Source organism: Halyomorpha halys, unplaced genomic scaffold (assembly GCF_000696795.3).
Source record: "Halyomorpha halys isolate HHAL.00 unplaced genomic scaffold, Hhal_1.1 Scaffold208.1, whole genome shotgun sequence".
Lineage (NCBI taxonomy): Eukaryota > Metazoa > Arthropoda > Insecta > Hemiptera > Pentatomidae > Halyomorpha > Halyomorpha halys.
This window is the reverse complement of record NW_027109100.1, coordinates 783207-810861: the sequence shown is the minus strand read 5'-3', so window position 1 is coordinate 810861 and position 27655 is coordinate 783207. Positions and strand designations below refer to the sequence as shown.

The following is a 27655-nucleotide window of genomic DNA, read 5'->3' as shown; positions in this document are numbered from 1 at the left end:
AAATATATATATACACACTTAAAAACAGAGAAAGAAACTTACAAGAAGTTGAGGGTTTGGGGAAGATCTCTAGAGTATGTGGTGGATTCCTGGTTAGGAAATGTACACCAGCATCTGAACAAAACAAAAATACTTCAAGAGCTTCTTGAAATAAGGGGGTGTTTTTGAACATTAAGATGTTAAGGAACCTATGACGTGAGTAATCATAACTTTTTTCAATAGTTAACAAATAAAACTTAAAATAAAAACAAAAAAATTTAAAAGTGTACATGTTAATAAGAAGGATTAAATATTTTTACTTTTCAAAACTGTGGCATTGAACTAGTATTGTATCAAGTTATTCGTTGTTTAATTAATATAATAAAGGATAATTTTTATATAGGTAGATATTTATTTTGTATTGCTATAAAAGGTTAAATCATGATGGCTACACATTTGTCAGGCCATTACAAAGTAACATACCAAATGTGCAAGCTCTTTTTTTATTCTTGGTTTGGGAGATAAATAAAAAACTGCTCTTTTTTGAAATATAGTGGCAGGAGAAAACCTAAATCTAAAAGTAAAAAAAATTGTATTTCATCAACAAACCACAAAAATTAGAACTACAGAATTTACTTAAGAGTGATTGTGATTTTCTTGAGTTATTGCATGTCAATTTATTGGTTTATTTTCTCAAAAATCTAAGAGTTTTTAACAGCTCAAAGTTTTATAGTTAAGCATTTATGCTAAAAGATTTCTACAAATCTTTTTTTACAACCATTACCATACTTTCCTTATGTTGAATAAAATAATAAGGTTTAACAAAAAGAGCATGTGAAATTATCAGATAAAATCTAGGTCTGGCAGTTTATTAGTTTACCTTGTTCAAGAAACTGGTTGACCACATTTTGGTTTGATCCAATATCCATCTTCTGAATTTTCAAATCATCAGGCTCTGTATTTTCACTAAATTCATTTAAAAATTCGGCCTTAATATTTCCACTTGACCTGTAATCTACAATAAATAATTATTTCATTAATGACCATATGAAGAAAAAAGTGACACAATGTGGGAGTATGATGTCTTTTGAGGGGTTGGAGCAATTAAAATTAAAAGGACAATTTGGAAAACTTTTAGAATTGATTAAATATATAAGAGCAGTATGCCGATCAGGATAGCTATAAAAATATACAATTAATTTATATTTGAAAAGTTTTAAGACTGACCGAATTGAAGAAAAATAATTTTTCATATGTTATACGTTAGATAATACAATCATACGGCTACCTAAATCTTTATAGTATAAAACATCTTTTATTTTTTTCCACATTATTATAGTACCTGACAGAAGTATTCAAATGGAAACAATCACTGGGTCAAAACCCAATGATTGCAAGTTGCAGTTTAATGTAACTGACTCCGAGTTTTTAGGCATCATCACATTTCTGATTATGTTATTTTTAGATGATTGATAGAATGTGAATTTGAAGTTGGCCAGGACTTGACTGCTGCCTTTATTATCTCCTTAAAACTTTCTTATTATTGCTTTTATCAATCCCATGAAGTGATGGGAAACAAAAGAAAGGAGAACTATTTATGGCCATACCATTTCTTCCCTTTATAGCCGATCATCAAATCAATTATTAGTTATAAATTTTGAATTCATTACAGTTAAAAATTTCCTAGTCCATAAAGAATTATATTTAAATTATATCATAAAAAAAAATTAAATAATTACCATCTGTTAGAAAGCTCTGCATAGGCATTCCAGGTAGTGTTATATTTGATACCATATCTGAAAAAAATAAAAAATGCTAATTCATTAAATTTTCAATATACAATCTTAAGCTTTATTCATTTCCTTATAATGAATTAAACATGTTTTTATTACACTTTATAAAAAAATGGTAGTTAAACAAAATATAAGCAACAGCTCATTTAATATTACAAAAGACAAAATCCATTCCCACACAGATTTATATTGGTTAAACAACATATAGTTGATATTAACTATAGTTTCATTTCCTGCAAAAATGCTGAATTTCACCTAATTTCAACATTTAAAGCTTTAACTCTTAACTTGACAACAATAGGGCCACTGCATTATTTGTTTTAATATTTGATGTTTTCATTGAGGAAGTTGGGCCTCTTACTCTCTCTACAACTAACTCAACAATGAACAAACGATACTTCTTTTTTTTTTTTTTTTTCAAGACAAAATTTTATGACAAAGTTCCAAATGAAGACAATATGGAAAAACCAGGAATCGAAATAAAATGAATGAGAGAAAAATTAAGTTCAAAGTTAAACGGCTCCTAAAACAATGAGTTTTCATTTTTATATGAGCAAGTTATCACACAATTATTATAATCAATTTCAAAGCAGAGTTCATCAATTTGTAGGCATCAACTGTTTTTCTACCTTCAGCATGGGGAAATTCTTCATTGTAGGTATTTTTTGAACCCGATTTTGATATGTATAAAACTGATTTTTTAAATGTTTGACCTCCTAAGAACTTAGTGCTTGATTTCATCGATTTTTGCTTATCAATAACTCAATTTTGAAAGAAAAATATGAGAATGCCTGTTTTTCCCTCATGATCTTCATATAAGGGTACTTTGCCAAGTCAGGAAGTCATTAACTGGGGTGTTACCAAAAACAATTTTTTTATTTCTAACATACTTACACTTCTAAAAATATGTTAAGTATGTTTAAAAGTTAGAAATAGTAATAGATATTTTTTCATTTACAATTTAGTTTAAAATAAGTCTCATAAGAGCAATATATTTTCACTTGTTAGCAAAAACTTCCCAACAAGGTTCAAGTAAAACCTCGTAAAAATCTATCAAGCAAAGAACATAGTCAAGGTGCGGATAGACTTCAATTTCCCCCAAAAAGAATTTTAAAAAAATTTAATTCAGAAAATGAATATTCTGGTACGTTTAGAAATGTCAGAGGTGGTCCTATTTATTACATTGAACACAGTGCAAAAATATATATGTACATATTTACATTATAGAATTATTAGCTACGTAAAATTCAGGTTAAGAGTCTGCAATGAACCAAAAAATTGAATCAAATATGCTCGCAGAGTGCCTAAACTAAGTCTAAAAGAGGAACACTCTCAATGCCCCTCTTAGCAAAGTACCATATATGTTACCTCAGGTAAACAACAACTTTTTCATCAAATAAATGTGAGATTATGTTTCAGTAATTTATTATATAGAATACCAAAAATAATAAAGAAACAGAAATAGTTAATATTATGTTACTGAAACTTACCTTTCAACTATACAGCGCCATGAAGCTTCTAGATGGTGTCTGAGTTATGCAAGATATCATGGTCAAAATATGGATAGAATTTTGGCATCAAGAGTAACACCCCTTTAATATTGTTTATTATAAATGTTTGTTGTTTTATAATTTGTAAATGAAACGTATGTTTTAATTAACTAAACATATATATTTTTAAATCAAGTGATGTTAGTTAAAATCATGGTAGGAACGGAAAAGAGTAATTTTTTTTTTACTTTTGGCAAGAAAGTTTCTCCTTGATCTTTGAGTATATAAAAATGTCAGTTTAGTACAAACTTTAAGAGGCTCTAACAAAATAAACTAATCGAGATAGTATAATAAAATTTGGTATCTAATATTATAATATCTATATTAAAGGAAAAAGCTTTCCAAATTCATATTCGGAGAATATGAGAGTCATAGTCTGGATAAAGTGGTATGGATTGGACCACCAGGGATTTCTATAAACCGAAAATTAAAGAAAAACCAAAACAAATATACACTAATTCTCAAAGAAACTTTAAGAGTACAATATTTACCATTAGCGATCATCCCATGGATGGTTAAAGCAGACAGTGATAAACTAGAATCGACACCTGTAATGAAAATTTTAAGAATATAATTGCTCACAAATTTTATTTAACAGTATACCACTACATTTGTAAATGATATTAGGATCGTATATAGATCAAGAAAGGATTTATAAAATTAATATAATGTGATAAATAATTTAAATATTTACCATAGGACAAAATTCTGTCAATAGCCAACTCAGGCAATGCTATGTTTGAATCCATCTCTGAAAAATGAAGTAAAACAGTATGTAACAGTTATAGTAAAAATATAAGTGAATTAGTAACAACTAAATAATCAATTGTACAATTTATCAATAAAGAATTTAAAAATTACTGTCATGATGAAGTATTATAAAAAAAAAATCACATTATTTCCTGATTAATAATATATGATAATTTACAAATCAAATACTCATAAGTGTTGAAAATTCTAATAGATACCTATTATCAAGAATAAAAATTATAACAGAGCATAATCTCACATGTCTCACTCAATAAAACTAGTGTTGTGTAATAAAATTCCAATAATATGACAGCAAATAACCAGTTTCTCTTAACCCATAATTAATATGTCACAATCACTGTTTATAGAAAAAAATGATACAAAATACATCTTAATCAGACTCTAATCTAGGCTATCACAACAAGGTATGAACGCTAGGATTATCTCAATATTTAAATACTTTAGTTCATTAAAATCATTCTACCTTATCTGAAATGTCACTTATCATTAGCAATGACGGACGTTACTGATTACAGAAAAATCATATGGCTCATAATATTACATTCTCGTAGAAATAATAAACAGATTTTTGTTACAGTCTACATGCAATTCTAATAAACATATTTATAATAATGATGAAGTTGTAGTTTCTTAAAATAAATTACTAATTACCTAGACAATAAAATCTCTGAATTAATAAAATATATTCTCTAAAGTTGATATCTAACCTAAACGTCATTACTCCGTTCCGATTGGACAAAAAACCAAACCAATGATAACGATAGCCGCCAAATTTAAAAATTAGATTTTGATGATATTTTTAAAAAGTGACATCCTGATTCCTTAAGCATTATTCCTGATTTTATACTTATTTATTGTATACTGTTTCACCAATTCCGATACTACCACAGCCCCAAAACGTTAGCCGATTTTGGATAACATCATTAGAAAATATTTTTTTAAGTGGAAAAATATTTTTAATATTGTTATATAATGCTACAATTATTAGATTAGCATAATAATAACATTGGTAAGCTATTACTGAAGTCGTAGAAAATCTATCATTATAATGTTATTTTAATTACATATATTAATAGCCTCAAAACTGTTTTTGTACAAAATATAAGAACAATAACAGCACTCACATGCCATGAATGGGGTATCGTTGGGAATTTACAGAGCTCTTACGAATCACAGTTCCAATTTTCAATTTTGTACCACAACTTTGTTAAAAGTGATTTTTAATATAATGAGTTTAAAAAATCTGTTAAAGTCGGCGCATTGAGTCCATACAAATCAGGTTTTACTATGTGTACCACCGAAGCGAATATCCTTTTTGACACGCCACTGGCGCAGTTAAGAAAAAAAACTTATAATTAAAAAAAATTAATAGATTTTTAAAATTTTTTAGTGATGTACCTATACACGTAAAAATAGTTTTATCATAGAAAGTTAACCAAGAGCCCAAGAGAAGAAAAAAATCAGTCATTTAACCCCAATTATTTATTAATTTAATGAAAAATATATATAGTCACTAGTCAAAATTGATGAATCTGCCAAGATTAGTTAGGGAGAACTTTTTGTTGGCTGTTGCATGGTGTTGTATTGGCTGTTGGATGGTGGTTGTTGCATAACGTTAAAAAAAATTTCTTTCAGAGCTCTGTATTTTTAATACTACTTAAAACACCAAAAATATAATAAAACATCATTTTAAGAAGAGTAAACTTGCTTATGAGCCTTAAAAGAGCTGTTTATGTTCAATAGTTCCCGAGATATACTTTTTAAAAAGCTATATTTCATAAAAAAAATACTTAAAAATCAGTATTTAGTGAATTTATTTTGGGAAATATATAAGTACCTCAGGAATGAGTGATCTATTAGCACTCAAATTAAGGCTGGTTTATTATGGTTTAAAGTATTTTATAACGTTTAACTTCATAATTGTAATAGTTTTTATGATATATGACAAAATAAATTCACAAAATGTAGGTTTCTAGCTGTTCGGTCTAAATTTTTGATATATGGAAAACTATATATTAGGAATCATTATACGTACAGATGTAAATCTCAAATTAAAGCTTCGTAGAAGTTGTAGTTTTTTATGGCAATATAAATTGATTTCTAGTTGCTCGGATATGATGTTATATACAAAAATTCATATTCATTTACAAATATCATAAAACTACTACTCCAACGAACATTAATGTTCAGAACTACTTTACTATTGTTTTAATTTGAGTGCTGGCAGACATCAGTATGTCTAATGGATCCTCAAATTTAGTTTTTCATATATTAATTTTTTTTCCGAACAGTTAGAAATAGGCGTTTTGTTATTTATCATAAAAACTACTACTCCTATGAAGTTAAAGGTTATACACTACTTTACTGCACATTATACTTACTACCTTTAATTTGAGTGCTGCATCAGTAAGTATAATGGTTCCTGAGGTATAGATTTGCTAAAAAACAATGTTAAATTAATATCATTTCTCTATACCACCCCCTCATATTAGGAGGGGGCATGGTCTTCACTACCCCTGATTTGCAGCGATAGTACTGCGGGGCATGGACACCATTGTCCGCATTTATGCAGCTGGATCTTTTAAAAAAGATAAAGATCTTGAAGGAGACTCCAAGACCTGATTGATCCGATTGTTCAAAATATACTGGGACTTGGGTTTATATACTCCCTTGAACGTTTTGGAAATGAGGCAGGAAGTTCCACTGCAGTGGCCGCACCTACTGGTACGTAAATTCGAAACCAGAAGTCGAATGTTTTAAAGATTCGATGCGGCCATAGATATCACCAGCGGTCTAATCCTGAACCTTTACTGAGCTAAATGTTCGTCTGTTGGTACCTTTTTAGTAAACGGGTTTAGCAATCTTTTTATTTGATTATTTTCAAGTTCACACATAAAAAATACATAAATGAACTTTATTTTTGTATTTATATTTTTTCACAATTAATAGCAGAAGAGTGCCCTTATATATGCGACTCTTCAAAACTAGTCACCATTTACAAATTATTTCTCAAAGGTGTTTTTGTCAGTACACTATCAATCTCTCCCTGAAACCCTCGCCTTCCGCTAATACCGAAAAATAAACATTTTTCCCACCCGCTTTTAATTTGGGAGCTTTTATGTGCACCCGCAATTGATTGATTACCCAACCAAATTAATAAATATCTGATAAAAATTCTATAACGGAAGAGGACCGATTTTTTGTTTTGTAGTATTTTGGCCCAGATGTATGCAGATGTGTACCAACCAAATTGGGTATCTTATGGGATAGTGCAATAGTCAAAGAGTGTGTTTTTATCAAGACTAGCACCAAAATGGAGATTTTGATGAAACTTGCCTAAAGTCTTCTTCTTAAAATCCTAGAGCTTTTTGAAATTATAATAAATCTCCGAGAAAAAGCAGAAAATAATATGAAGAAAAGAAAGCTTTATTTATGCATAACTCAAAAAGTTTCCTTTTTATGGTTTATTTAGTTTAATTTTGTAATATCATACTACACAATATTACAGATTATTATTAAGATTGAATTCAATAATTCTTATTAAAAAAAAGTGTACACTTTTATTTTATTTTAGTTAAAAGACACATTCAGTCAGAAAGTAAATAATAATCACATTTTCGTGTCTAGTATTATTTTCAAAGAAGTTTTATAAAGAAAAGAAAGAATAAAAAATAAATCATACCACACAAAGCTTACCTTTGTTTTGAATATTTTGCAATGATTTATGTTGTTCGTAATGATGACTTCTTCTTATACAGAGACTCATTTGTTATTAATAAGATATCTTTCATTATTAAATACATTCATTTACTCTTTTCTGCATTGTATAACCATTGCCAGTGCAATGACAGAGCGTCTAAATTTCCTCCCCGATCCGGGGTAGCTATCGAGGGTATGTACCGTGGTGCTTTAGTCTGTCAGTATGAGGGTTAATGTAGTGTGTTGAAAATATATGACTGTGAGTGTAATTTTAACACCAGTGGCTACCTGAGGTACTGTGACCGATGAGGCTGCTGCCTAATGGTGTAAAGAATTTACTATTGATTAATTTGTTTTCCTGAGGACAAGATCCCCAAGCTCCCTCAGGCTTGTTATTCAGAAGGTCTGGATGCTGGTTTCTCTCACCTTGGTGTTCTGTAAGGTTTGGAAATTGCTTCTCTCCATTATTGTGGCAAAGTCAAAAGACTGGTTACTTTTTGTAGAGATGTTAGAGCCTAGCTTAGTATTTGTTATGCTGGATCTGTCTCTTTCCTACCTACCTCCTTACATTATGAAAATGATCATGTTGGATAATTATGTCTAATTTGCCACTCTTTATGTAAGTCCATGTTACAAGCATAATACTTACTGTCATTAATCCTATTTTAATAAAATTTTCAAGAGATAGGGATGAGGAAGCTATAATCAATAATATAACAAGCTATAAGATTATATCTTGTATATTAACTAATATGAGAAGCTCTAATAACTTAGTAGACATTTTTTCAGTACTGGTTGTTTTTTATTTGTTATACACTCAGTAGAAAAAATATATAAAAATAAAATTAGTCATTTTGATTTTTCCCTATCGTTCTAGTAATTATAATTTTTTTTTTATTTGTGGTAAGAATTATTTTCTTTCATGTCACTGAAAGAAAATGTATAAAGATGAGCAAATCATTTGTATTAATAATACAATTCAAATAAATTATGTGTAACGAATAAACACTTTGTGTAAAACTTTATTTACAAGTAGTTCCTACAAAAATTAATTGAGTGATTAGTAGAAAAAAGAAGAAAAGAAAAAAGAAGGCCAGAGTACAAAATTAGAGCTAGGCTAAATCATCCAGATGACAGAGGAGAGAGGTTTTTGGTATGTGGATATCCTACGAACAATAAAAAGCGATCCTGAGCTTCAGGATTTAGGGAATAGTCCAACTTAGCGGTTTGAATCTTCAAAACCCTGTAGTTGATTGTAAAATGTTGAGATAAAACTGAATATAATGCCATCTAAATAAAAAAAAGATGCTAAAAATAATTAGAGTCAATAATGTCTTCCTCGGCTGCTCCTATACTCCATTTAAACACCTTGTCATATCTTACTTTGAAAACATTTACTAATAATGAGTAGAGCCGCATTTAAAAATAAAAATAAAATCTAACTTCATATTGCTGACTATGTAATTTTCTTGAACGAGTGCCACGACAGAATGCCAATTACCTCTATCACATAGTCTTAACATTTTTTAACACCAACATTCCAGAGGTGAAAAGAGGAACTTGTCAGTTAATGAGTTCATTTATTAAGAATAGATGTTTTTAATAATGATTTACTGCAGGAAAATAACAACGTTATGGTAAGTGATTAACTATGTCATTCAATCGTGCCAATTCTGTTCCTATGAAAAAAGGTCCCCTAGATTATACAATCAAAATGGGAATTGACAGGCGACGGATGGCATTTACTGTAGCTTCAAGTTTTGAATTTATATATACATGATAATATACATCCTAAGTTTTATTCAGTATTTCATATACACTCTGATATTAAAATATTTTTTAAACATATTGTTATTTTATATTTAAGTTTAGCTTATTTAAAGTTATATTTCCTTAACCTGTTGACAGTAACAAATAAAATAAAATTTACTTCTCTTTATTATTTATTATTGCTGACAAATGCCAGCATTGGGGATCTGCCCCTGTGCACCAAATAGTTGGTGATATGCTAACTTTCCTCGTTTGGTTTATTGTTCAGGAGTTCCTTCTCCTAGTCAGTTTGGTCCAAGGGATGTATTACATTTCATTACATAAAAAATTTGGGGAGAAATATTACATTTCCCTCTTGACCACAATATACAGAGAACAATCCCTTGTTTGCCACCTATGGATATGTCACATATGGGTTTCACAGTCCCACTGTGTGTGTAAATAGCCTAGCTCAATAATGTAAAAAAATACAGTATCTGACCGAAAAATGTTTTCAAGATGACAAATAAAGAGGGGTTTAACAACATGTTATAACGTTTTCCCACAATAAATTAAAAGTTATAAAAATAAGTTTTTCATTTACCAATCCTTATTTTTTCAAGTTGTAATGGCTAGAAATGCAGCATTTTAAGCATTTGTATTTAGTACATTTTCAACAGTTTTAAAAGAAATTATTTTTACTGATAATAGTAATATAAAAAATTACTTTTATGAAGAGATTGTTTTTAATATAACTGATATATCTATATATATTATAGATTATAACTATATATATTAACCAACTTATATTTAATTGAACTTTAATTATAGAATAGATAGTAATTATTGAAATTTTCAAGCATTCAGATTCTAGTGTTGAGACAATATTTTCTGGATTACTCAAAACCTATGCTTTTGCTATGCTATTATATTTCCTTTTTAAAATAAACAATTTAATTAAGGATATCATATTTTGAGTATAATTATTTTATAATGTCCATCATTATAAATATATACTTGTATTGATAATGGTATTTAATTTTCTATAATACTGTTAGCTATCATATAAATTTCATTACACAGAAAAATTCAAGTTAACAATGATTTTAATTTCTGCTGTATTTCTATTATTATCCTTATAATATCTAGAGTTTTTATCATTTAAATTATCAAACATATTAATTTATACCTATCTATTAATAATTAATGGAATGGAATGGAAGAAAAACAAGACTCTTTGATTTTGATTCATATTTCTCTCGTATTTTTATTTAATGAGATAATGTACTGTGATACTGCTCAGAAAATAGAAATAAGATAGGAAAAGGTATAGGGACATGGATCGAAGAAATCATTTAATAACAAACATAATTAGAGTTATATTATATTTTTAAAACATAATATTTTGACTATATAGCGCCATTTCATTCAAATAAAGATAAATAATACTTAAATAATTTTATATAGATAAACATAAAAAAAATCTATTTAAAAGACTAAAATTGAAACAACCAATTTCCCTCTAAATTTAGAAGGGATAACAAGTACATAAGGGTTAAAACAAGGTAAAGATATAGATATTCACTTTACTGATTAAATGGTCGGGAACCATTCCAACCGTTTAGGTTAAGGCAATAACACTGACAAGTAGTTAAATGGAGGAATTTATTTTTCTTGTAGTTCAATATTTATGCAACATTCTGAGTAGAAGACCAAGGCTTCGAGAAACGTCCATGGTTTGCTTACCTTACCTAAAAAATAAAAATAAAAGAATAGATATCAATAAGTAATACACTACAGAATATACAGGCTACATATACAGTGTGCGTTGACCAAGCCATTATGTCTGAATAGCTCATTATGATTAGGATGGTGTTGCACTCTAGGCTTTAAGACATAAATAAAAAAAATATATATCGACTATTTTCACAAAGAAAAATTATTTTAATTAGAGCCACATATTATGAGTTTAAAGTTTGGAGTATTTTTAAGAGTTTAAGAAAAATGTGTTCTTCAGATATTGTCAAGAACTATGTATTACACAATACATAAATGTAATGAGTAGTATATATGTAATAATGTAAGTAGTATATATGTACTAGTGTAAGTAGTATATAAGTAACAGAGTAAAACAGAGCAGAAGACTATCTCACATTTTTGTGGAAATTCTAACAAGTTCCCTCAAAATTTTATTTCTGATCGAAAAAAAATTTGATTTGTAATAATAATAAGAAAAGTATGAGGATATAAAAATCATAGAAGATACTTGGAACTACCTGAAGAATATTAGATCAATACAGATATTGCCAAGATTTGTAGGTGGGGTTTGGATAAAAGAAAAATTAAAAAAGTTGGCAAAACAGACTCAAAATAAAGGAGTCCCATCATCTGCTGCTCCCTATGGATTACAGACTTCAATTAGCTAACAAAATTCTTTGATCCTTTGGTTATCGAGTGGTATAATCAAATTTTGTATATAGATAGCTGCCGCAATACCCAAACTACATCCCTTGATTTTTTATGTCATTGTGTTTATTTACTACTTGCACCAACATAGCTAACCCATTGACGTAGTCATGTAAAAAAGAACTTTAAAGATCAATTTGCAATAAAATCTTATAATATCCAGATATTATGATTTAAATCCACATTCCGCAACATTATAAGCCATGATAATGCTTAAGAAAAGAATGCTTTAAGGTTAGAGTAAATATATTTATAGCAATCAAAAGACAAAAAGAAAACAATCACAATTTTACAAATCATTACTTACCATCAGGAGATTAAGCTAGACTGATAAGGAGACAAAACTGTTGTACTGGGTAATGTTTCTTTTCAAGATGTCTGCACATGGTCCGAGTACTCTTTCAAATCTAAAATATACATTTAAAGCTCGATTAAACCCATACACAACACTACTTCATTTTTATAAAGGTTAAAAGTAATCATTGGTTCAAGAATAAATTCAATGAGTTGCATTATACTATTTATAATAATAATTTATTTATTTGTTTATGGAGTACAAATAGAGTTAGCCTGTAAAGTAATACTAAAGGATACTGCAGGGCAGATGGTTGGTTTTAGACAGAAAGTAAAGGTGATTTGATATGATTTGTTAGGATTTATTTTAATCCTCCAATTTCAACACCCTTCTTTTAGGATTGTTATATGGGATTGAAGAGTTTGGGATGCAATTAAAGGGTTATTATTAACTGTGAGCATACATGTGTCATCAGGATACGTGGTGAGGATAGTGTTAGAATTGCTTGGGGTATCAGCCTTTTCTGGTCTTAATTTTTGTTCGAAAATCACAAAAAATGGTGATAACTTCACACGAAATCACCAATCTACTCAAAGCTTGGAGATGTAAGTAGGGTGGTAAGTGGAAGTTGTGTGCTGCATGCATCTTATTGGATTTTACTCTCTGTGTTTGATATGTTGTCATCCTTATGCATAGCCAAAAGAATCTTCCTCCCCCATATCAGAAATGGCCAGGAAAGAGGTAAAAAAGAAAGTGTGATGTGCTGTTAATCAATGTCACTGGCCAACAAACCTAGTTTTCGCAACATAGACATACAAATAAAAAAAAAATTAAATCAAAAAGCATTCGAGATAGAACAGAATAAATATTAAAAAAAAGTGAAAAAAAAAAGTTTTTACAAAAAATAAATTTTATTTGCACATAAATAAAAATGTATACACTTCTTGGTAAATTAGATAAGGATCATTGAAGAGAGAATTACTTTCTCTACATAAAAAAAAAAAAAATTGCACCAATTATTGGCAAAGATACAATAAACTGAACTTTGTATCTATGCTTTTAAAAGTATTATAGGCAGGTTTCCATTGATACTTGCTCACTTTTTAATATTTTAAGAATAATTAAAAAACTATATATCTCCTGGAACAATTTAAATCTAAATTGATTATTTAATAAGTTAAAAAAAAGGGGGGTGTATGGGATTAATATTAGCAAAGATAAAAAGTTTTTGTTGAGGACTTAGTACCCAAATAGGCAAGAAAAGTCAAGAGAGAGGAGTCACTTGATTTACGTTTTGGAATTAAAAAAATAAAGCTCACTGGCTCACCTTGCTCTATCCAGTTTTACGCATTTCAGAGGTCCCTTTGCACAAACTGTTGCAGCACGTGGTCTATCCAATAGCAATGCAATTTCACCTAAAAAAAAAAAAAGAAATAAAAGAAAAAGTCAAGTCACTCATTATAGTCTTCTTCATAGTTATAAAGGAAATCTCAATAATTGCTTGACATCAACAACTATTATTATTAGGTAAATTAAATTAAAATATAGACAAATTGTGAATGATAACTTCCTTAATTTCCCAGTGTTAAGGATTTCATGATAGAGAGCAGTAAATACTAGGGAGAGAAAGAGAGCAGTAAATACTAGGGAGAGAAAGAGAGCAGTATATACTAGGGAGAGGAAGAGAGCAGTAAATACTACGGAGAGAAAGAGAGCAGTAAATACTAAGGAGAGAAAGAGAGCAGTAAATACTAAGGAGAGAAAGAGAGCAGTATATACTAGGCTCATCTACTAATGATATAATTCAAAAATAATATTGTATATAGTTGATTGGACTTATGTGAATTTGAAGGAGATAGTCAGGGCTGCGGTTAATAACAAAAATAGTTCAAAACTATTTTTTTTTTTATATATAAGAAGATGGTTAGGGTTGCAGTCAAAGGAGAAACAAAAATAGTTTACAACTATTTATTTTCCGACGTTTCGCCCCACTTTGTAGGGCTTCATCAGGGCTAAAAAGATACAAAAGAAACAAAAATAGTTTACAACTATTTATTTTCCGACGTTTCGCCCCACTTTGCAGGGCTTCATCAGGGCTGTTCAAAGCAAACGGTTGAACAGATATTTTTGTTTTTATTCACTACAACCCAAAACACATCCTTCAAAATGAAAAATAAGTTCTTTAGATTCAGTTGGGGATCTATGGTTGGAGTGCAGGGAGGGGGGGGGGAGCAAGGTAGCTAAGTGAACTCTGGTTTAACGGAGCGATGAGTCATTAAAGCTCTTTTATGAATCAGCTATCTTCACTTTCACATCCCTCTGTTTTGTGAGTAATCAAGTCTAGTGTAAAAGAGCAGAGCTAGAAAATATGTTTTACTTTATTCTCAACTCTTATGGAAAATGAATGGTTTTGATCAGATTAATGAAAAAAATTATGTTGTTCATATTAAGTACAAATGTGAACAGGGCACTACTTTACAACTCAACAACTATAACTGTGTAAACGCACTAATGAAACAATAAAGTATCTGAAAATGTTTCTGGTTGCTCTGAAAAGGGAATAATTGCAAGAAAACTAACAATAATAATAGAGGATGATTCTATACTTAAAGAATATGTGAGGTATTACATTCCAAAACTAGGCAAGCCGATTGATCAGTTTTTGAAATATTTTTTATTCTAAAGTATTATATGAGGTGAAAGGATCCTTTTCTAAAGATGTTAACTCAAATGTGATTTAACTCTTCTTGGAAGAAATTGTTTCATCTCATGATAATATGAAATAAAAACGGTTAAAACAAAAGAACATAAAAAATTGGAAAATAGAGTTGGATGATTTTAGAATGCAATGCCTCAATATCAACAATCATATATTATATGTGAACAAATATTCACAAATGTGTTTTTGTACAATTACTAAAATTAAAAAAAAAATCAATCAATAACACTTATTAGCCATGAAGTTCTTCTAGAATTCAAATGTGTTGATTTTTTGATTTCATATTTTTATTCAAATTATTTAAATAATGTGAAATTGCATTAAATGATTTTCAAAAATAACAAGGCAAGCAAGGGATTCATGAGTGAAAGCAACATAAGATAAATTCATCCAAATTGATAATGTTTTAATAATTAATACAAAATAGTACAGTTACTTCTCCATAACAGACACCTATCGGGGAAGATGATATCCCCGCCAGTTTGACATAAAGGCTAAGGAAGCTGTAATTAAATAATTACTTCTGGCCATAAAATAAATAATCAATACTTTTTATGTAATACAAATTTTTATTAACGCCCTAATATAATTGGCAAAAACAGCATTATAATTTTTTCTCAAAAGAAATGACTCATAATTTTAATTTTGGAATTGTTAATTTGTAGTAATGTACATATTAATTAATTTTTTTCCGTTCTAGAAGAGTTAAAAGTGCTATTGTGAAGGAAAATTGGTATTCGCTTTCAGAATGGAGGGGTTCCATTAATGGGGAGTTCAAATACATTAAATTTGTACCTTGTTGCCTGGGGGTCTTAATAACACTGTCCACTAGGAGGGATAGCATTCTTTTTTAGTTTTATAAAACATTTAACTCTATTTCTGTGATATTATCAGCTGTTAAAAATTCTTTGCCATCAATTAAACAATCAAATTAATTTATCTTTACTTAGAAATAAGTAAATTTGAGATGAATAATAACTACCAAAGTAGTCAGAGGGCCCGAGCTTGCCCACTTCGATGGCTGTATCACCTTCCCCCCTGCACTGCAGAACTAAGGCAGTCCCTTCAACAATGATGTAGAAATCATCGCCTGGTTCTCCTTGCCTCACGATAGTCTCACCATCAGAGAATGAAACTGGTTCAAGTGCATCTGCTACGGTCAGCCGTTCCCATTTGTCAAGGCTTTCTGTAAAAACATCAAATCACATTAATAAAATAAAAGCATATTCCTTTTTTAAAGAGCAACTCCATTTGTTTAAAAAACCACTTATAAATAAAATACACATTTTTTTCTAAATCTGAACAATTAAAAAAAAAAGGTGGTAAGAAGTATAAAATTTACTTAAAAATCAAACTAGCCTTTAATCATTTTTATAAAAATTGTAACAACAAATTCCACTAGACAAAACGATTAGGAGAGGTATAAAAAAAAAAAAAAAGAAGTTCATTTACTAATGATGAGCTTATGATACAACCTCTAATGAACAGTTGTCACTCTCTAGTAGTAGCCTTACCTAGAATGGAAACTCTAGAAAGGAAGCCCTCGTACATCTTCCTCTTGCGGATGGTTGACCCCATCAGTATCCTACGATAAGAGTCCCTGTCGATACCCCACAGCTTCACCGCTGTCTTTGCCTTAACGGTGGCTGCCCTAGGGGTTCCATAGATGAGAGCCAGTTCTCCAAAGCTTGACCCCTCCCCGATTGTTGTCACGAGCTCACTGTTCACATACACCTGTTCACAGCGATATATGTTAGTATAAATGGACAATAAACAAAATATATGAAATTAAAAAGAATAATTACTTAAAAACTAAAACAATGGGTTGAACTATTTCACAAGATATTCTCTTTAATAACATGTATGTTTAAACAAATAGATAAGACAATGAAAGGCTCAAAATCTTTTGGAAGGTTTGTTTTAATATTACATTTTCAAAGTTCCAATGAGATGGTTGGGGGTGCATTCAGTGAAGAACACAAAAAACATAACATATTTATTAGAGACAACATTTTGGCCAGAACTTCAGGCCTTCATCGGGAGACTTGTCAAGCTGTACATAAATATTGAGGAAAAATCAATAGCAAAAAAAAAGTATCATAAAAATCAATAGTATCCTATTTTACATTTATATAATGCTAGAGCAAGATCTCACATGAAAGCTGAGGAGGAAACATTTTAATTGAATTTATATAAATTATTGATTTATATTAAATTATTTGTAACTTATATCTCTAATAATGTTTGCTTCACGAAACTTCATGTTGTTGAGAACTTAAAGTAACAACACATTAGCACCAAAAACTACAAAGTTCCTAGATAGAAAAAGAAATAATTTCATTTAGATAAATAAATAATCAATTTTACATTGATATTCAATATGAGATTTATTTTTGATAACCATATAACTTATAATTATATTGATTTTTTTTTTTTTTTTTTTAAAAAAAGGAGTTAAATTCAAAGTTATCATCTTTAAATAAGCTTTATCAGCAAGAACGGTAGGACAATAATAGCAAAAATGTTCTTATAGTAATATAATATAAAATAAAATATTAACAAAACTATGATATGAGTACTCAACTTACCTCAACCTCACCCTGGTCAATGACGTAGAAGTTGTCTCCCTCATCGCCTTGCTGAATGATCGTCTCACCTGGCAGGAAGTTGACGGGGAACATGGCATCAAAGATATCTGATCTCTCATTCTCATCCAAGTGGCTGAAGAGGACGTTCTTGGCGATTGCTTTGGACAGTGCAGCCATTGTCTTGTAATCTTTGGGAACCACCTGTAACATCACACTCTCACTCTAGTATCTAGGTTTCATTACTGTCCAAGAACTACTTAACTCAGATAGTAAGAATAAAATTAAGTAATATGAAACCCCTTTTATTTTTCTCAATAGCTTTCTAAGAAACAAGAAACCAACTAAGAAAAACCTAAGGTATACCAAAACACATTGAGCTTTAATTAAACAATTACATACTTAGAAAATAGCCTTTCATATTATAAATAATAAATGTGAGAGGGTCAGGGAGCAGAATAGTGGATTAGTAATAAACAAAAATATGTAAAACTTTTATTTTATTTGTGCCAACCTCGTTTATTTGATCTAAACTTCAGGCTTTCATTAGAGTTGACTGCATGTTAATTTTCCACTACCAATGATTTAATTATTATATTAATAATAACTAATTTATAAATTATTTAAATATAATAAAACTCTAAAAGTCGATCTGAGGTCGATCCAGAAATTATCTTTAAGGGCAATATAAACAAAAATATTAAAAACTTTATAGGGCTCTATATTTGATTTAAGTTTTTATTTTGCAACTAATGCCAAAGAAAACAGGAACTCTACTGTTTTACATGGAATCCAAACCAAAGTTAATAATGATTGTCAAGGAAAATTGAGAAAATTGTTAATGGTCAAGTGGAGTTTTAATGAGAAATTCTTTTAAATGGAAATGATCAAAGTCGAAACTTCCTTTTAAATATAAAGAAGAAAACAGATTAAAAGTTATACAATTAGTAACATCATTACACCCTTTTTACACTCCAGGATTCTTTTGTGTTTTCATTTAGGGGGAATGAGTTTCAAAACATAAAAAGACTAATTATCTCACTACAAAACAAACCCTGTTTTGTTTAGAGTAAAACAATGAAAGGATAAAATATTAAATTATTCTAAAAATCAAAATTTTCTTTTTCATTACAGGAGAAAAACGTTTCTTGTCCCCCTCTCTGGATCTGCCAATGTATTAGATTTGTATCTATGTTTTCATGGATTATATATATAAAAAAAAAACATCCACCGCCCTAAACCCATGATGGACCAGAGGTTTAGCATTTTGTAAGGAAGTACTGTTTCTTGAACAATGGTTGTGCTAGGAGATGTTTATTTATGATTGGACTCAACTGACAGTTTTTCCCCTAATTAAGGGTACCCACTTTATAGAGGCTGGGCGTGCCCCAGGAGGATTCCTGAACTCATAGGGGTTGACACAAGGCTAAAGTAACAGAATAAATAATTATCTGCAGGACATCCCCTTACTCACTGAGCTACTCTGGTCCCATTCCATAGCTCAAATTAATCATATTTTCTATTGATTTATGATTAACACATTTTGCAATATTTCTATAATTTATTTTTTACCCAATCAAGGAAAATGTTTGAACATTGAAGGATAGTTGGTAACCATAAATCAACAATTTATTATGTCTTTTACCATTATCAGCAGAGTATTAAATTAAAAAAGTAAAATGTAGCTTTTTTAAACAAACAAACTTTTACATGTATTGTGATAACTTTCATTAATGTTTTAAAGAAAATCTAAATTTTCTGAACAAAATTGAGGACTACAACTTAACTGTCCTATAGTACACAAATGGAATGCATTACCTCAACTGCCCTAGAGTGCACAAATGGAATGCATTACCTCAACTGTCCTATAGTACACAAATGGAATGCATTACCTCAACTGTCCTATAGTGCACAAATGGAATGCATTACCTTAACTGTCCTATAGTACACAAATGGAATGCATTACCTTAACTGTTCTAGAGTGCACAAATGGAATCCATAACCTTAACTGTCCCAGAGTACACAAACGGAATGCATTACCTTAACCTTAACTGTCCTATAGTACACAAATGGAATGCATTACCTTAACTGTCCTAGAGTGCACAAATGGAATGCATTACCTTCTTGACATAGCTGGTAGCATCCTCTTCGGTGACTGGCTCTGCAGATATCCCGCCTCGCCTTCGAGCTGCCTGAGCATGAGGAGCAGGGCTCAGGTCTTCTGTGTCTTCAGGAGATGTCACAGCTTGCTTTGCTTCCTCCATCGCCTGCTCCTGTAACCACATCAACTAATTATATTGATTTCACTCATAATTATAACTGAAAAACAAAAACATATGTGCTCCTTATTCAAGCTTAATACAATGAATGCCATAAATTATTGTGAGATAAAATTATTACTGCATGTACTGTCATACATGTTACAGTCTGTTGATTTTATCACTATAGATATATAATGATGCGTTAGTTTTTGACTGGAGATATTAAATATGAAGAGTAGTCAGTGAAGAAAACAAATAAGTAAAACTGATTATATTAGTGCTAACGTTTAGGCAAGAATACCAGCCCTTCATCAGGGCTAAGTTCAAAAAACAAGAAGATAATAGATAATATAGGTACATAACTAATATTGACACAAAACGTATAGTATAAGTATTCAAACATCTTCTTTTATTTTCTTATTATAGTTACACTTTATGTTTTCCAATACTACTTATGTACCTAGTTCATCTGTTTTCTTCTTGTTGTTACTTATTATTTCATTTTATTCATTATGGCTATTACCTTGTTTTTTATTCTTAGCCCTAATGAAGGCCTGAAATTCTGGCCTAAACGTTGGCACTAATAAATTATGTTTTACTTCTTTGTGTTCTTCATTGACTGCCCCCCCAAATATGTAGATATCCTCCCTGAATATCATCAGTGTAGATATCCTCCCTGAATATTTTCAATGTAGATATTAATATTGAGGAAAAAAATCAATACTTCTGGTGAAGTACCTGTTTCCTTACCTACCAGTAAATTTACTTATTTATAAAACTCTTTCATAGGGAAATGAGAAATTTTAACTGAATTTGGAGATAATATAGCTTGACAAGTTACGAAAGACCCATTTGCAGTGCACCTCCAAGTCTTACTTGAAAAGGAAAAGCACTCTCAAAAACATCTTTTATCTGATTTTTGTTTTCATTTTAAAACAGTTTGTAATGACAGTTTTGTGTTTTTATAATTTATTTTTTATAAATCCCACAATAATAATAATAATAATTTGCTTCTGATAAAACTAAATAAATGAAATTTTTTAAAAATAATTTTTAAGCTATTTTTATAGTGGATTGAAATAATTTAAAAAAAATGTTAAAATCAATGTTCAAGATGGTTGCTGTTTGATAAGATTAAGTTATCTGGTAAGGTAAAGGGGGATGATGGATGATTTCTCCTCCTTGAGAGTAATCTCTCCACCTTAGGTCCGCCCATAAGGTTCTCAGTTAACTTTTCAAGCTGTGAATAAATATTGAGGAAAAAAATCAATAGTGTAAAAAAAAAATCATAAGAATCAATGGCATCATACTTTCTATTTTTTCACGCTACAATGAGACCTCATATGCAAGCTAAGGAGGAAACATTTGAATCGAATTTATATAAGTTATTGATTGCTATTAGATTATTTGTAGCTTATATCTATGCCTACTAATGTTTTATATTTCTCACAACTTCGTGCTGTTGAGGACTTAGAGCTCTAAGAAGTAACAACGAAATACCACCAACAACTACAAACATTTTAATCCTTTCAAGCAACTTTCCTTGTTAAAGTACAAAACTAATCAAACTTGGTCCGCTAAGGACAAAAAAATAAACCCTTGGCTAATGATGTAGAGAAATAATTATCGGACTCCGCACCTAATTCAGTATAAGCCTAAGGAGCATTCCCAATGTGAAATAAATTATCCAAATGAAAACCAATTCTTCGAGGGTCTTTGGAAAGTTTGACTGAAAATTAACTATAGAAAAACGTACTTGTATACTGGGCTAGGGATTATTTATAATTCATGATTTAATCGAATTATTAAAACCACAAACGGTATTCTATCAGATCCAATAATGAACCCGATCAAACAGACGGTTCAATATCAATACGACTAAACATCTCCCCCCCCTACCTACCTCCACACGAGCAAGATGAGGCACAATACGACCCAACATCCCCCTACCTACCTCCACACGAGCAAGATGAGGCACAATACGACCAAACATCCCCCCCCCCTACCTACCTCCACTCGAGCAAGATGAGGCACAAACTGGACAAAGGGGCGGCGATGGTCCGTTAGTCACACTTAGCAAAAATAAATTTTATAGAATATATTTAATTGCCCTAATTGCACTTCAAGTGTTTAATTAGAACATTTAACTATATTCCTCCTTTAGTACAAGAGCCCTGTGGAAAAAAGGCAGTTATTTCACCCCAATTTGTTATTACCGTAATGAAAACTACGTATGATTATAAATTAGAATTGATGAGCCTACCAAGTATAGTTAGGGGAGATACAAAATGGCGGCTGTTTTGAAATGTTAAAAAAATTGATTTTCCATTCGGAGCTCTATATCTTTGAAATTACCAACAAGACAAGAAAACCTAGCAGAAGATCATTTAAAGTAGAGAAAAATTACTAAACTATCCGCTCTATTAAACCTGTTTACGTTCAATAGTTTGTCGAGATAGAGTTTTTTAAAAAGTAATATTTCATAAAATAGAAACTGAAATCATTTAGAAAGACTATTTATTAGGAACCATTAGATGTACAGTATAGATGTCTGCCAGCACCCAAATTAAAGCTAGTTGAATGTAGGTTAATACGTTTATCTTCGGAGGAATAATAGTTTTAATGATATCATGACAAAATGAATTCACACAAAGTTTATTTCGAGTTGTTCAGACAAAATTTTTGATTTATGAAATATTATGTCTTAGGAACCATTGGACGTAATGATGCCTGACAACTATCCAATTAAAGGTGGTTTAATGTACTATAAAGTAATTTATAACGTTTATCTTCGCAGGGGTACCAGTTTTTATGAAATTTACAGATAAATATGAATTTTGTGAATGAAATAACTGATTTTTTTTTTCTCCCCTTGGGCTTTTGTACTATTTTTGATTTAGCTTATAGCAGCTGAGCGACTGTCGCCGTCGCTAGTTAAGACGCAGGCTTGTACGAGCCTCTCATGTGCCATCATTTAAAACTACCCTAATGAAAAATTTCGTTTCAAAACATCCACATCCAGAGGTTGAATATGTGGGGGGGAGATAGGCTTTAAAGAAAATTCTCTAATTCACTGTTTCTTTGAAATTTTAATTATTTTTTTCTTTTTTTGTCAAATGTTTAGAAAGTGGCATTCATTTGTGGCAACTGTGATACCCGGATTGGGAACTACTGCGGTAAATGATGGGTAATATTTACAGAGATGATAGCAAACTCCAAGAGGAACAAAAAAGTTCATTTCGACTGTATTATGATTTCACAAAGAAAAGAACAGGAAATTTATGTTGTTGTTCTTTTTTAAATGCCAGGGTTTTAGTTGAATAAGAAGAGATCAAAAAAATTATTTAAATAAATTATCAGAATTCTTGTGAAATATCATCCATATATTTTTTTATTAAAAAAAATTAAATAATCAACACTTCGAAGTTTCCGGGTTTTGCCACATTATCAAGATTTTAAAATGCAATTACATTACGTTAATTTAACACATAAGGCATTAGGTAGAAAAACATGGTTTCTGAATTTTTTTTAATGAATTGAAGTTTTTGGTATAACCGGCTTTTTTTTAAGGCTGATTTCATGAATTGTTGAAAGATTCTATAAGAAATATGTTTTCTTAAGAGAATAATGTTGATATACGCTATAGCAAATTACTCTTGTTTGCACGAGAAAGATTGTAATTAACAAACATTTTTAAAAAAAGTAAAATTTTCAGTTACCATTTTTTATGACCGAACGCATCAAACCAATTCATGTTCTTATCCAATCACACATTCTTAAATATTTTTGATAATTCATTTATCCTATAAATTTACCTTCTACATTTCCTTAAACATGCATATCATTATTTCTATAACTCTGGACAGTGATACATTGATTGATCTATAATGATTTCTTATTTCATATAAAAAGTTATAATTTAAAATAAAATTTTAGGTACTTTTAGAATAAAAATGAATTACATGGAAGGTACTTCATTAGGATTTACATTAACATATTTCATAACCATTAACACCAACTTGCATATTTAAGTTAGATAATTCTAATTTCAACAAAGTAAACTAGATCAAATTTCTTTCGAAATCAAGTAAAATGTATCTTAGATAAAAGTATTTGTGCCGGCTAAATAATGCAAGGCTTCAATTTTCGTAAAATCCGGAATTATTCACCATTTTTTTTTAACTTATTCTTTTAATCAGCTTCCTACTGGACTACAGATTTCAAACTTCAGGAACAATTTTCTTGGTAAACAATGATTTATTAAGTTGAGAAATGTTACATAAGAAAGAGATTCACCTCCAATTTTATAAAAAAAACAAAAATATAATATGTGAAATTCGGTTTCCTCAAAGTACCAGTTAAAATAATGACAAATTGCTAAAACATACTATTTGAAGAAAAAAAGATATGTAAACTAAAATATTTAATTGAGCGCAAAAAAGTTTATGTACATTCCTTAAAAAAAAATTGTCCTTCAAGAAATTACATAAAAAAATGGTCTTAGGAAAAACATTTTATCAACAACAGTTATATCATTACCAGTATATTTAATAATTTTTAATATTTTAAGCCAATTTGTAAATTTTAAAATATTTTCTAAGGGTTTAATAAATAAACAATTATAGGAATTAATAAGTTAATAAACCGTGTATATTATGAACATTTTCTGTATTATAAATCCACTGCCTTTTACATATAGATTTAGGGAGAGAAGGGAGAGTGGAGAGGGCCGTTGGATATTGGAGACTACCTTGGTTAGTATTCCAGCCACGGGACATCATGGGTCTTCGCTCCTTTTTATAGCAACTAAATTCATTAATGGGGGGGGGGGGAGGAGGACTTGCTCTTCTAGCCTAGTTCTATCTCAACTCTTCCTGCCATTCTGTAATTGTTTGGGTAGATCCTTGAATTTTCATTTAATTCTATGTTAAGGTCTTGAAATGGTTTAAATGCTGAAACACTCACAAACGACTGATCCAATTTTGATAAAACTCAGTACTTAAATTACTCGTAAGGGGAATTAAAATAATTAAAGAGTAAATCTGCTAAAACACACTCTCATTAAAAAAAAAAAGAAGAAGTAACTTACGTCATAGATATATAACTGTACTCCAAAGTATAGTACGTCTAAAATGAGTTTGCCTGTAGGGAAAGGGAGCTCGCGCAACCCCCTCTCTTGCTCCTTTTACCCTCCTTACCATAGCAAGCCCCTCCAACCGAAAACAAAGTCTACAACAAAACTATTAACAAAGGTTGTTCTCGTTTTACTAACAAACTTTTGCCACTGTCCAGCCTTCTTCCTTATCCGATAGGTAAACTCAACTTAGATGTAGTATACTATCAATTTCGTTAATATGAAATAATCGAACACCTCTCAGTAGTAATATAAAATGGATAAAGATGAACTATGAAAGAAATCGATAATTAACTAAAAGAAAAAAAGGTCTTCATACTCGTACAACCGCCTAAAAGAGACTGAGGAATCGGAAATAACCAAATGCGGCCGATCTCATCCCATAGCACATGGCTTTGTTATCTTTAGTTAAATTGTTTTATTCTAGGTAGAGAACAAATTTGATAACTGTTTTTCACATCTCAAGAGACCTAATTTTTATTACAACAGAAAAATTTCGATCAAAATGTTTAAGTACTTTTAAATTTGCTTATTAGAAAGTATTTAACACTTTTCATTGTTAATAGTAATAAAGAATAGATGAATAATAAATATTTAAGAATTGTTTTTCTATGGTAGTTAGGACAATTTCAGATTTTAATTTCGCCTACCAATATGAAATATATAGTAAGAGGAATGTCATCCTGAAATCTAGGCTATTACTACGAAGATTATAATATATTATTATAATTACATTATAAACTACTCCGAAAAGAAATAAACTAGTTTAATTTTTAACTCTAACAAGTGTACTTGTGTCTGAAATATCAAACTAAGATTTGCTAGCCATAAAGGATATAAGAAAAATGAAAGAATACTTAATATTAAACTAAAATATTTACAAATAAAATGAAAATCTGAAATGAAGTTTTTTTTTCTTTGTCACGTGTAACTCCACATATCATTACAAAATAAAAATTAGTTCGTTTTAAAAAAATCAAACATTGTTTTATTATTCAAAAATAGCATATTCTTATATTTTATTCAAACTGAACCAATTCCAAAAACTTCAGACCTGCCAACTGAATCAAAGAGAATATATTGGCTGCTATTGAAGTTAGCAATAATATCAGTCTGTACCAGAAGTCCTCTAACTGCCGTTTCCGGTAATGGGATGACATCGATTCCTATTCAATAAATGGCTCAGGGGATGCAATATGAACAATACGGCAATATTGCAATAAATTATTAATTATCAAACTATTTCTTTATTCCTTCACTCTGAATATTTTATTATAGATGATTGATTGTAGTCTATGAAATGCAATAAATGATGATGACTCATTCATAAAAATTGTTTTTATTGTAAAAATCACAGTTTCAGACCACAATTGTGGGTCGGCTTCGGGGTTGAAATCAGGTATTAAATACGAGGGATGAGTACGAAATGAATTGATACAAGTAGGTGAAAAAACACAAAACAAAAACACATTTGGCTCTGTGCATATTCATATAATTACTATGAAATATCGGGAGGTAATTATGGCATACCGTCTTATGATTTAGAACGAGTAATTCAAAATAGGTTGAGTTATGTTTTAAGGGATTATTAATTCGGAGATTCTAATTTTAAGGATAAATAATTAAAAACAAATGAGAGGTATAATTGACTTTTTGACAAGCAAAAAGATTCTAAAATAATGACTGATCTGTCGAATGTGGACATGAGGTAGAAATGTAAAAACGGGTAACAAGCATAAACTATCATAATTTTTGTTTTAAAAATGTTAATTTGGCCTTATCTATACGCTAATATGTTAAATGAAGTATATATATGTGTTTCACATTTATTGATAGGTAATAACATAATTATACAAATTGATTACATAGTTATGTGTGAATTAAGGATAGGTTACGATGAAGGTAATGTGTAATATAATATTTTATAAAAAGGAAAAACTTGAAAACGTACAAAGAGAGCACGGAACGTTGTCAAAGAGTGTAAAATAAAACAAAGAAGTATCAAAGAGTTATGATTGATTTACCTCGAGTATATAATACTACCAATACAGATTTATTAGATTATTTAAGGGGTTTTTAAACCTTTTGGATTATTTCCAAAATCTTGATAGTGGATAATTTGCTGCCCTGGTTCGCCTGCCGTACCTGAACACGATTCAATGCGGTCAGTATTCAACTAGTGAACGCAACTACGGTACACGGTGGTCGAACATGATATCCATACAACGAATGATGGAACACGTCAACCAAAGTACCGATGTTCTAGTTTGTTAGCTGTTTCAGTTTTAACTTGATTTGTTTTTAATGTTTAGCTTTAATTATATGTGAATCATAAATTATACGTTGTAACAGATTCAGTTATTAGAAACGGTTATTATAATTAACACAATGTTGCTAGGACATGTAAAAAAAAAAGCATAAAGGTATTTACTGGAAGATTATTGATTGACCGAGGGTATAGATGAATGGAATATGGTCCGGGTGCGGTAAAAAAAAAACTCAAATAGTAAATAATTATACTATTTTATTGAGCCAACGTTTCGCCCCACGTTGCAGGGCTTCGTCAGGGCTAAAAAAAATACAAACACTATAGTTACAAAAAGGTAAAAAGAAAAAACATAAGTGTAAAATAACAGGGGTATAAAATGAAAAGT

At 30.0% G+C, this 27655-nt stretch overlaps 2 protein-coding genes across 4 annotated transcripts in view; both read right to left on the bottom strand.

The window, feature by feature from the left end:
- Positions 1–4807, bottom strand: part of LOC106679565 (zinc finger X-chromosomal protein) — a 7111-nt gene extending 2304 nt beyond the window's left edge. The window contains exons 1-6 of the mRNA XM_014418793.3: positions 4745–4807; positions 4017–4073; positions 3814–3870; positions 1719–1775; positions 860–994; positions 43–114 (exon numbers count right to left, since the gene is read on the bottom strand). Coding sequence (XP_014274279.1) covers positions 43–114; positions 860–994; positions 1719–1775; positions 3814–3870; positions 4017–4071 — 376 coding nt within the window. The 5' untranslated portion in view covers positions 4072–4073; positions 4745–4807. The remainder of the gene's footprint in view (positions 1–42; positions 115–859; positions 995–1718; positions 1776–3813; positions 3871–4016; positions 4074–4744) is intronic.
- A 6104-nt stretch (positions 4808–10911) lies between these two features.
- The window catches only part of Pka-R1 (protein kinase, cAMP-dependent, regulatory subunit type 1), a 319862-nt gene continuing 303118 nt past the window's right edge, over positions 10912–27655 (bottom strand). For all 3 annotated transcript variants that reach the window (XM_067047300.1, XM_014418765.3, XM_067047301.1), the window contains exons 2-8: positions 19727–19879; positions 17610–17810; positions 16536–16755; positions 16004–16207; positions 13630–13717; positions 12315–12414; positions 10912–11292 (exon numbers count right to left, since the gene is read on the bottom strand). In XM_067047300.1, coding sequence (XP_066903401.1) covers positions 12330–12414; positions 13630–13717; positions 16004–16207; positions 16536–16755; positions 17610–17810; positions 19727–19879 — 951 coding nt within the window. In that variant the 3' untranslated portion in view covers positions 10912–11292; positions 12315–12329. The remainder of the gene's footprint in view (positions 11293–12314; positions 12415–13629; positions 13718–16003; positions 16208–16535; positions 16756–17609; positions 17811–19726; positions 19880–27655) is intronic.